At 44.5% G+C, this 11,982-nt stretch overlaps 1 protein-coding gene across 1 annotated transcript; it reads left to right on the top strand.

The window, feature by feature from the left end:
* The first annotated feature begins 597 nt into the window (after window positions 1–597).
* Window positions 598–6,403, top strand: LOC119436802 (antimicrobial peptide microplusin). The gene is made up of 5 exons (XM_037703791.2): window positions 598–753; window positions 2,495–2,556; window positions 4,253–4,342; window positions 5,422–5,448; window positions 6,163–6,403. Exons 1-5 carry the CDS (start codon window positions 675–677, stop codon window positions 6,235–6,237), a joined length of 333 nt encoding a protein of 110 aa, XP_037559719.1. The 5' UTR covers window positions 598–674; the 3' UTR covers window positions 6,238–6,403.
* Window positions 6,404–11,982: the final 5,579 nt, after the last annotated feature.

Raw genomic sequence — 11,982 nt, 5'->3', positions numbered from 1 at the left:
GTCTTCCATCGCTTGCATTTCCTCGTTCAGCACGTCTATTCCGCTCGCATAAAGCTCTGCAACCGCGTAGCTGACATCATGCGTACGTGTCAAGCCGAAAAAAAAAATAAAGAAAATAAAAGAATGAAAGGAAGCCAGCAAGAGCACGACCTCTTCGGCAGTTGGTTGCAGCGTCGCGCGCAACGGCGTGTTTTTTTTTTGGCTCCTTCGTGTCCTTTCCCGCACCGCATAGACGGAGCGCGCGAAGCCGGCCTTGAATCTTGCCCCACCGGGGGCTTGCCTCCCTCGGCTCCACCACGAGCTGGGAGCGCGAACGCTGACTAAGCGGGGCTCGTGACAGAAGCGCGTGCCGGAATCGCATGTGCGTTGTGGTAGTCGAGGTGATGGGTGTGGGGAGGGCCAATAGAGAGTCGGAACGGCGAGTCTCGCCACGGTTCGACCAATCAGGGCCCTGTATTCTTTGATCACATTGCTGCGACCTTATCTTATTTTTTCTCCCGCCCCCTCCCCGTTCCTCTTGTTCCTGTTTCCGTTGTGTTTATGTTGTTATTCCGTCGGTGTGAACAAACGTACGGCCAGCGGGTATATAAGCGATTCGCGGAGCCATGCGCTGTCAGTATCTCTCCTATCTATCTTGAAAGAGCGGTAAGTAATTCCATAGTTGAACACTCAACATGAAGGCTGTCATCGTCTCCTGCCTGCTCGTGGTCGCCCTCGTGGCTTCGACTTCGGCCCATCACCTGGAGCTTTGCAGTAAGTTCGGCAGAGGCTCCCATCTTCCACGACAGGCAACCGTTGACGCACTCATGCTGATCCTAAACTCTGCAAAACGTCTCCCTACTACTGATATTCGTTTAATTGTGTCTGTACCCTTAGTCGCGTAGTAAGCAACCCGTGCGGGCACATTTATTTATGTAAAAATTTGCATATTACACTCGAGCGATGCAGTGGCTGATTTGTAATCCTCCCGGCTTTTTTGTTTGAGCATCCGGAAGAGTCAGTGTAACTGTGAACAGCTTATCATACTTCTGAAATTAATGTTGTTTATAGAGGGTAGCTGTCAACAGATGTGTCTGTATGGAACGCAAAGGCCTGTAAAACGCTAAATGTTCTCGTAGTCTTATTGCGCAGCTAGTACCCTTGTGGTGCATTCAGCTCTTGTGAGTGAAACCTACGCAGTGCACCTCTCAACTCTAATGAGCTCTAATTAACTGCGCGCACACAATAGCAGGCAAGTTAGTATCTTCCTTCTCCCTCTTTTCGATAACATCTGTACGCATCCGCACATGAAGCATGAAATAGGAAAACTAGAGGCGGCAAAGAAAAAAAAAGAAAACAGAGCATAATTAAGAAGCATGGTCATATCAATTGGTGCGGATACAAAAGGAAGCAATGACTCCTCTTTTCTTCTCCTCATTCAGTACATAACTTTCGAAGACTCTCAAAGACAACGAACGTCATGCGACAGTAAGCGTTCTCGCCGTGTGTGTACACAGAACTGGTATGAGATCGCGTGTGATAGAAATGTAAGCGGTGTCAGGACTTATGCGCGCCTATTTCTCACAGCGGGTGAGAAATTTGGGCGTGCGATTATGTATGGCAAATAAGAGCGTTAAATGATGGATAGTTGGACGTGTTGTTTTTATGGAATCATCGTCGAAACAACCAGCGCACAGGGCAAGCAGTGCGAAGACAGAGAGAAGTGCCCGTCTTCTTCACTGCGTTTGTAATGCGCGCTGATTGTTTTCAGTAAGAAAGAAGACCGGTTGGCCGTCTTTTAAAAGGAGCATTGAGGAGTTTAAAGCCTTATAAACATTGTATCGCACCTCCTTGACTACATTGTGAACAAATCTCCCGTCAGCGGAGACGAAACATCTTTTTGTATTCTTTTAGTGGTCGGTTTCCTTCTTTCTGCCTTTCATCACTGAAGAGTTGCGTGTAACACTTCAGTGTTGCAAGTGTGTACGAAAATAATATCACCATTACGCGTAAGAGTAAAACAGAAATTTGAGCTAGTAGGTTATAGCACATATAGCACATATAGGTAAATCACAAAGCATTATAGACAAGGGACGACCGCAGAAACGATACGCACAAGGTGCTAACTTCCAACTAATTTACTGGCATACCACACACATACTTATAGGCACATGGCGTACAGGATGAAAGGCAACGGAAAACAATACAGCATTCTTAATACTTGCGCAGAAAAGCAATTTGGTTGCCAAGTAAGGAAATGGCGAGGGTGCCGACACATTGCTCTGCTACTCGGTCTATCATATCTGCTTCAGTTATCTCTCTAGTGAGTTGCTCCTTCACCCTACCTCTAATGCTGCCCTTGTCATACAATGAAACATAGGCACAACGTGTACAATGACAGGCTTTCTTGCTTATACTTTCGACTTTATACTTGTGCTCAGCTTATCTCACTTAAGATGGACTCCAACAAATGCGAGTTGGATCCCTATAATTTATTTTCTTCTTCTTGTTGCAGAGAAGAGCGACCCTGTGTTGTTGACGGAGCTGGAATGCATTAGGCAGCATATTACCCCCACGGTAAGATTACTGCCTTTCGTTATAAGTGATTTTTGATCCTGTAAACTTGGATATACGCTTTGGCGACCAAAGCGTGATAAGGGAAGGCGGCTACCATAAATGGCTGCCAGTGAAAATTACGGAAGCATATAACATCTCGATCCTATCGGCGACAATTTGTAATTACTGTAGAACGCGCCCTGTTCGGAGTGTTATACCCTGTTTGGCTTAAAAAATAAAAGCTTTCATATATAAACAGCAGCTTATACAATAAGCTACACTGTACCACGGATATTTGGTTCTAGCCCGTTGTATTCGGCTACGCTTTTCAATATCAGAGGGACATGAGAAAGGGGCATTCGCTTAAATAAAACGTGCTAAAGGGGTAATACTGATGCTTTGTCCAGTTGGTACATAGCTAATCTTGATGCAATGGCGCGGAAGAGACAAGGACACGAAGATACATGAAATGACGCTTGTGGTGTACATTTCATGTGCATTCGTGTTCTGGTCGTTTTCGCACCATGGTATCAAAAAAAGAAAAGATCGGTAAGAACGCAAATTCGTGTTTTCAATTTAGGTGGATGCGTAAATGTCAGTGTGATATACTTAGCCAGTGCGTAAATAATTAGAGAAGGATAGCATTTTGCCTGGTATTCCCAGTACCCGCGAGCTCCGACGGAGTTTACAAGGTTTGCACCGGTGAAGACTTCGCCCTACAGCTGTGCTTGATCAATTGATCAGCAAAAAGCGCTTGTAGGTGCGTTGCCCGCAATGAATATAGCAAAATCCACCAGTTCCGCAAGAAGTACGTAAATCATAAACACGGAGTTACACGCGGGATTCATTAGAACATGTCACCGTTAACGCTCCTTTTCCTGTCAATGTAAACGGCGGGAAGTTTTGCGCTCCTGCTGTAATGAGTAAATTACCACAACTCAGGAATGGAAAACGATAGAAAGAGGTGAAAGATATGTCGTTTTAAATCGAGCATCAATAACTGACAAATTAGTGACGTCTAATGGAAACATCTATTCTATTTGGAAATGATGATGTAGTTCAAACAGCGCTTTGTACATTCGGACCTGCCAGAGCGCGGGCAAAAGAGACCGGATGTCAACAGTGCCAATGAGCAGGACAAAGGCCTTTAGAGTATGCCACATTTTTTTCCTTGCTAAATAAGAATTCGATGAAAAATGAAACCTCAAGTTATCGGTAAAATTTCGAACAAAGTTGAGAAACCGCTGTATTCGAATTGTGAGGGTCGTCCAGGAACGAAGAAGTTAGTTATAGACCACACGACACCACTTCGGCGGTGCCTGGCACTCCTTTCTAACGTTTCTTCTGTCTAATGCAGATGGCCGTGCCGACAAAATTGCTTAACATTTCCCCGAAAGCCTTATGAAAGCTCAGTGTCCTGACGCAGAAATGTTTTCGCTGCTTTGGCGAGAGGACCAAATTTATTGGCAAGTCTTTGTGCATGGCTTACATGTGGCATACGAATCATGACGAGAACGTCAGTGCACTCTCAGCTTGACGGGGAGTTTCAGAAGATTCATTTTTCACTGGCGCTACATGGCGGTTCAATAACTTGTGACGGCCGGTATAACTAATTGAGTAGCCTGACATCCTACTGGTGGTACTCAGTCACAGTGAGAGTCATGCTAGATAGCGTCAAGACTGCGTTTGGTTCAGCTATACTTGTGCTATTTTTCAGACCAACGCCGCCTTTGACAATGCCGTGCAGCAACTGGGCTGCTCTGACCGTGCTTGTGCCATCCGAAAGATGTGCGAAGGAAACGACCTGGTGCGTGTTTCTTTCAGTGAAGCTTCTTTCAGTGAGGATTCTCAAGCATTTACTAAGGGCATCACATTTGCCTGGTGGTTCAGTGACTTTCGCAGTTATCGTCATGATAAATAAATAATGCAGTGCCACAAATAGAAATCTAAAGAGAGAGATAAGTTTGCAGAAGCATCGGTAATGATGCAATAGGAAAAATTAAGTTAAATTATTTTCAACTGAGGTGCCACTTCCAAGAAATACTCATATCAGAATGAAAATTACTCTTTAGCAATATGGCAAAAACATGCATTGCAGTGCTCTGATATATGAATGAATGTACCGAGAGGGTGTTTCAAAATGTTCATTACGCTCCACTGCTACAATAGTACAAAGTCTCTGGAGCTACATGAAACAGGCAAATGTCGTTCTGGACTTTGGTGGGGTAGACAGCTGGATGAGTTGGTTGCGATTCACGTTATTAAAGCAAGAAATAAAGCACTTATACGCAAGTTGAATAAGGCTAGATATTCTTATTTTGCATCCTCCAGATGTGGCATATCAATGACCAAATCGTGACTAAATCACTTCGTCATCCCCTATCTTATTCCGTATTTTGTACTGAGCTATTTGTATTGCGTAACGAGATATTCGTGCACCTCACATTCTACCGAGTTTTCATGCACTGAATTAATGCTTGCACTCTAAGACTTGTTATGCAAGGATTTTATTGACTTCAAAATGAGATGGCATCAATGCGGGGAGGGACAATTGAAGAAGGCACTTAGGAACAATAATGTTTGTGGATAGGGACACAGAGGCCACATTCACAAAGCTTCTCGTCCGTAAGTAATGTTTGCCACTGGCCGGACGGATTCACTAACTATATGTCCCGCATCTGTATTCACTTGAATGTTCTCCTGTATACGAACAATTCTAGTGTGAGAGCATTTTATGAATGTGGGCTCTGATGTCTTGGAGATGACATAAATGTGAAATAAAATCTCCTAAGAGTGCCAGGATTTTAATGAAACATGAATGAGATGTGCCATAAATTACACCATATATATATATTCTCTCTTTCTCTCTTCCTTTTTACAATACAGGAAGGAGCTATGTCAAAGTACTTCACCGTAAGTACATCTCTTCTTAATTTTGGGCACGTGTCTCCTAGTGCGAACTTTATGTTTGCTTATTCCACTATTTTTCTCAATTCCTTTTACACTTTACGAGCCTCGATGTTTCTGTGACAACCATGTTATATGTAACTAAATCTTTCCAAGAAAGTAATATACGCATCCTTATGTCAATTTAAGCTGCTGGTTTAATCTTTTGGCTTTGATATTAGGGTACTGACTTTAAGAAGCCCTGACCCAAGGCAATGAAAAGGGAACCGAGCCCACTACCTCCGTTAGGGACAAAGAAAAAAAGTCAGCAATACACAAAGGGAGGGAAATGGAAGAGAGAAGGGACATTTCATATCGCCGCGTCACTGGATGTGTAAAACGAAAACAAGCGATGCAATTGGAGACAACTCGATTAGTTACCGAATCCGAACAATAAATGAGAGAATTACTCTTTGAGTAAACAGGAAAAGAAAGCCCTGCAGCTAAAGTAGGTCAGATTCAAACCGCTGTGGTCGGGTTCAAGCCCTCGACCTCAGCAGCGGATAGTCACAGCCACAAAGCCGCTGCGGCGGGTATGGCATGTATATGTTACATAGGCAGTACCTGGCAATAACAGTGATCCAATAATTGTAATGGTAATGGCAGAATCTGTACGACAGGATATAATGTCGTGTTTTTACTATAGAAACGATAATATACCCAACTTCGCGGTCCTTGCAGACGGAGCAGATCAAGGACATCCATGACGCGGCCACCGCCTGCGACCCTGACGTCGAGCATGGCCACGGCCATTAAGTACCGGCGGCTGAGCACGGCACCCACCTGAGCACTTGGCTTTTCCATTCTGGAAAGCCTGGAATATGTCTTTGGTTAAATCCCCGGATTACGGCATGGAAAGACGTCCTTTTGCTTGTAAATCACAAATAATAATAAACCGTTTTCTACTGATTCATTAGCCTAATCCTGGCTTCTCGTGAACGTATGTCTCAACGCGCTCGCCAAAACCACTGGGCATTCTTGGTGCGGCCAGCTATGGTTATATTATTATAACCGGCGCCAAGCGAAACGTTGCGTTCGGTAGCCTAGCCATTGGCGACGGTCGTAACGCAGGCGCCGCATCAGCAGAGCAGTAACTGCCTCCGCGTTGCAGTCGATAAATTCTTGATACACAAACAAGCAAAAAGGCTGTGCGTAATTACCGCTGCTCTGCAGCGTCTAAGGCGTTAGAGTTGATATTGCGAAATTTCATAGTCGGCTACAGGCAATCGTGACTGCCTCTAGTTAGGGTGAAAACGCCCACGTGGCAAGATTTTGTTGCGTATACAGAGTTCCCTAGCGAATATTTTATTCTTGTCACATTTACATTGGCCCTTTCTTTTTCAACTAATAACGACATGAAAAAAAAAAACATGAAATTAAATTTTGTTGCCTCTATCTTATGTTTCTAACAGTACGATAGACGGACTGAAGAACGCCAGAGAAATGGGACATGGCTGCCGCCAGAAACAGTCACTTTCAAGCTTTCCGAGCTACAGGAAAACAGAAAAAGAGAAAGAAAGAATATGCCTTTTTTGTTGACAGTACATTCGTAAATCAGATGTACTTGTGATCGCTGCGTCACAGTTGGTACTATTCGACGACTACATACATCTACACTGCGGATATTATGGACATCCGGACTTAGCGATATTACCGAAGACACTGTATACGATGCTATGTTGACAAACACATGGCAGATGTGTAGCGCCTGATTTGCTCTCTGACGTGGTGCGTGTCACATCCTCAAAGCAATTCTCGCGTGTCTTGAGAGAGTGGCGAGATTTCTACTATAAGTCACTCAAGATTTATACTTTATCACTGAACTCATACCGTGCTTGTTTTAAAAAAATGAAAAAAAAACGTTAACATCTAGACCAAACACTTTACCAAACACTGCAGCAGGTATTTACTGCACAATATTACTAGCACTCATATATTTGCAGTTAGCTTGGAGAGGTCGTGAGCCACATTGTTTTAACGCCCACATCATGAAAATGTAAGGCACGGGCACCTCAGTGAGTCTATTATATCTCAGTAAGTGCCTGCTCAGTTAACATACGGCATGGGGATACAGCTTTGAAAACTCCAAAGGTAGACACCTATGGCTAGACGCACAACAAGAGGGCCTTACCCTCATCACAGACCCGTCGACTCCTACGAGGAGAGGGCCTAGTGTTAGTGTGGATACTACGCCAGATCTCACCTTTACAAAGAACATTAGGGATGCGAATTGGCTTAACACCCAACAGGATCTCGGCAGCGATCACGATATCCTCGAAATCACGGTTAAAGCAGGGCCAAGCAAATCCAAGGACAAACAACTGAAAATTGTAGGCTGGAACAAACTCAGACAAATTCGCGAGAAAAAGGATAATACTATCACCGACATCGCGGACTGGAGCACGCAGCTGAAGCAGGATGTTAACTCAGCCACACAAATAATCCACCAGGACGCGCAAATGGAACAGGTAGACAGTAAACTCCTACATATGTGGGAAGCTAAAGGTCTTCTGAGGAGATGGAAAACTCAGAGACACAACAGGACGCTGCGACGCAGGCTAGCCCGACTTAACAGAGATATAGAAGCATACGCACAACAGCTCTGTAACCAAGAATGGGAAGCAACATGCACCAATATGGATAATCAGTTAGGATTATCCAGAACGTGGAACTTCCTCAGGCGCCTTTTGAATCCTGAGGAAAGTAAAGCCACGTACAGACAAAGCATAAACAAAATCTTGCATGCATATGACAAAACTGAAGAAGTTTTTATCGATGAGGTAGCCACAAGGTATTTATCTCGGGCTAAGCCAACAACTCACCCAGATTACACAGGCACCAAAAACATACAATTAGACGAAGAGATTAGCGAAGCGGAATTGAGAGCAGCTCTACAAAAGCTCAATACTACATCTGCGCCAGGACTAGACGGAATAACTAACAAGACGATCCGAAATCTCGATGATGCCTCTCTAGAAGAACTTACCAAGTATATAAACGCATGCTGGCTATCCGGTACAATACCACTGCAATGGAAAACGGCCCAGATTATTCTAATACCTAAACCAGGCAAGCGGCTGCTGTTGGAGAACTTGAGACCCATTTCACTCACGTCCTGTGTGGGCAAACTCATGGAGCACGCTGTCCTAGCGAGACTGACCAACTATCTCGAGGACAACGACGTTCTCCCGCCTACAATGTTGGGCTTCCGGAGAAATTTGTCTACACAGGATGCAATGCTCCAACTTAGGCATCAAATTATAGATAACATCAGTCGGAACACCAAAGCTATCTTAGGATTGGACCTAAAGAAGGCGTTTGACAGTGTTACCCACGAAACAATATTAAACAGAATAAATGAGCTAGGCGTAGGCCAGCGAGTATACAATTATATACAAGACTTCCTTACTAATAGAAAAGCACACATTAGGATAGGAGACCTTAACTCCGAAGAACTACAGAGTGGAAGCGCAGGTACGCCCCAAGGTTCAGTAATATCACCGATGCTGTTTAACCTGGCTCTAATTGGATTACCAACAAAACTACAGGAAATCGATGGCCTCAATCATACCATTTACGCTGACGACATCACCCTCTGGGTGAGCGATGGCAACGATGGACAGGTTGAAAACACATTACAACGTGCAATAGAAGCAGTTGAACAATACCTAGCAGGAACCGGACTGGCGTGTTCGGCTGAGAAATCTGAGCTCCTCATTTATATACCATCGCGACGTGGCCGAAAACCACGCAACTACGAGGAACGAAACAATCCGGCAATTCGCCTAACTACCGCGGATGGTACGCCCATACCCAAGGTTGACAAGATCAGAGTATTGGGGCTCATCATTGAAAGTAACGGCTACAATGGAGAGACCATACGTAAATTAGACAATATAACATCTCAAATCATGCGACTACTGAAGCGAATAGCCAACAAACACAGTGGAATGAAAGAAGGCAATCTGCTTAGGCTAGTCCAAGCGTTTGTAATAAGCAGAATAGTATACGTCACATCGTACCTACGATGGTACTCGTCAGAAAGATACAAATTAGACTGCTTAATCAGAAAAATCTACAAGCAAGCAATCGGACTCTCCATCACCACCAGCAACGATAAACTACTGCAGCTAGGTCTTCACAATACACTGGATGAGCTAATCGAGGCACAACGCATAGCACAATATGAACGCCTGTCCAAAACTAAAACAGGTAGGCAAATATTGGATCAGCCCCAACATTGGGTATAGGGTATCATGCCAAACATGGTGTCAAAGTATATATGCCCAGACACATCAGAGGCATGATAACCAGTCCCTCCAATGCCCAAGAATATGCATCCCACCCACCATCAGGGTAGGCGGGAAAGCAGAGCACGCGATATACAAAAGAAATTCGGTAACAGCAAGGACACCATATTTGTAGACGCAGCTAGGTACAGACACAAGCGCGCCTACACAGCAGTGGTGATAAATTACGAGGGAAAATGCACGACGAGCGCTACAGTCAACACGCCACACGTAGAAACCGCAGAGGAAATAGCTATCGCGTTAGCCATAGCACAAACACAAGCAGATATAATCATCAGTGATTCCCAGACGGCAATACGAAACTTCGCCAATGGTCGAATCTCCCCAGAGGCACTACGACTCCTAAAATTAGGTAACAACCACGAAAGAAGTGTCCATCTCATCTGGACACCCGCTCACACACTACCAGACGGTAGCAATGAGGTGGCGCACCGCGTGGCTCGAGAGCTTACGGACCGAGCCTCGGTTAGTTCCGCTTCAGCGACTACCGACGAGTGGGAGTGGGAAGATCGAATGACCAGATTTCATGAAATTACACAACACCATAGATTGCAGAGGCGCACATTCCCGCCGCCTGATCCAAAATTAAACAAAAAACAGTCGATCGAATGGCGGCAGTTACAAACCAGATCCTATCCGAGTCCAGCTATCATGCACATAATACACCCAGATTTATACACGACTGACAAATGCAGACATTGCGACTCTAGAGCCACCCTAGAGCATATCCTATGGGAATGTGCGGGTATAACACACGATAACAGTGATGCAGCCTCAAACAGCGACAGCCTCCGCGCGCGCTGGGAGTCTGCGTTGCTCAGCTCGGACCTGCAGCACCAACTCTGGGCCGTCCAGCGAGCCGAGGAAGCCGCCAAGGGCCAACAACCCTTGGCCGAAGCCTAGGCGGGGTCTAGGCCCACCCCACCAAATCGCAGGGCACTCAATAAAGTTATTTGAATGAATGAAGTGCCTGCTCGCCCTCACTGATATATTTAGCTACTGAGTCATTTAAGTTATTTGTTTTAAAAAGAAATTGTGGGGTTTAAAGTCCTTAAGATCTGCAGAGGGTTATGAAAGGACGACATAGTGGGAGGTTACGGAATACTTTTGACCCCGTGTGATTTTTAACGTGCACTCAAAGCGAACGTTGTTTGCATTCCGCCACCACCAGAATGTAGCCGTTGCAGCACGCAATCAAACTCGCGACTTCGTGGCAAGGGGCGGGTGAAGTTACTGGATGTAAATATTCGGTAGGATATAGTACTTAGATATTTTATAGCGACGTGACAGCTACACCTTTGGCAATTGCCAAGGTTTGTTGCCTTTTTATTTTATGTGAATAGCTTATTTTTTTACATTAGTAGCACGAAACACTCACAGAAACAAGTTCTTCAGTGTGGTGGCCCGTGCTTCGTGGCATCATCTCACATCTAGAAAGTGAACAGCATGAAGCCCTGTTTTTGCTCTCGCAGTTGAGCGTAAAATAGGTTTTTATGGCGATATAAATTACATAAGCACTACAAGCGAATTTTTGCCGCCGTCGTCGCCATGAGGTTCCGTATGTATTGAAGTCTATCTATGCTATATGGCATACCGTGCTATATCCCATGCGGTATATGCGAGTATCGCCACACTATATTGTATCCCTAAAGTTGCTCAGACCATGCAGGTTATACATTGTTGATTAAATCATTCCTCAGAATTTTGAGAATGACAAACCACAAACCAAGGTTATAAAACAAAGCACCGACAGCGCATGCCTTTTATCTTAAATCTTCTCACGCTTAAATACTAAAAGTGAGAAACAATAACAGAGCTCAAACCTGAAAATTATGTAGTTTTATGGGCGCGGCTGTGCAACTCCCTCCGGGATCCGCCCAGGAAAGAGGTTTGAAGCATACCCTATACAGAAAAGTGGTGGTAAAGTTGCCAAGAAAGACGTTGGCTCTAATTACTAAACATAAGTGAAAATGTCTGATGGCGCGATTGAAACAGTAGCACAACAGTTCGTGTTTACTTGGTCATCTTACGTTTACTTCAATTCCTGCTGCCACTACAGCTACGAGCCTCACACTTCCTGTAATATTCTAACATGTTGCTATCACATTCATTCCTTCGAGATTTTTGAAATGTTTGGTAATAAGCAACTTTCTATAGGTCTGTTTGACCATACGGTAAACGTGTCTTGTGT

The sequence above is a fragment of the Dermacentor silvarum genome, chromosome 1 (genome assembly GCF_013339745.2).
Source record: "Dermacentor silvarum isolate Dsil-2018 chromosome 1, BIME_Dsil_1.4, whole genome shotgun sequence".
NCBI classification, from domain to species: Eukaryota; Metazoa; Arthropoda; class Arachnida; order Ixodida; family Ixodidae; genus Dermacentor; species Dermacentor silvarum.
This window is presented reverse-complemented; position numbering and strand designations above follow the sequence as displayed.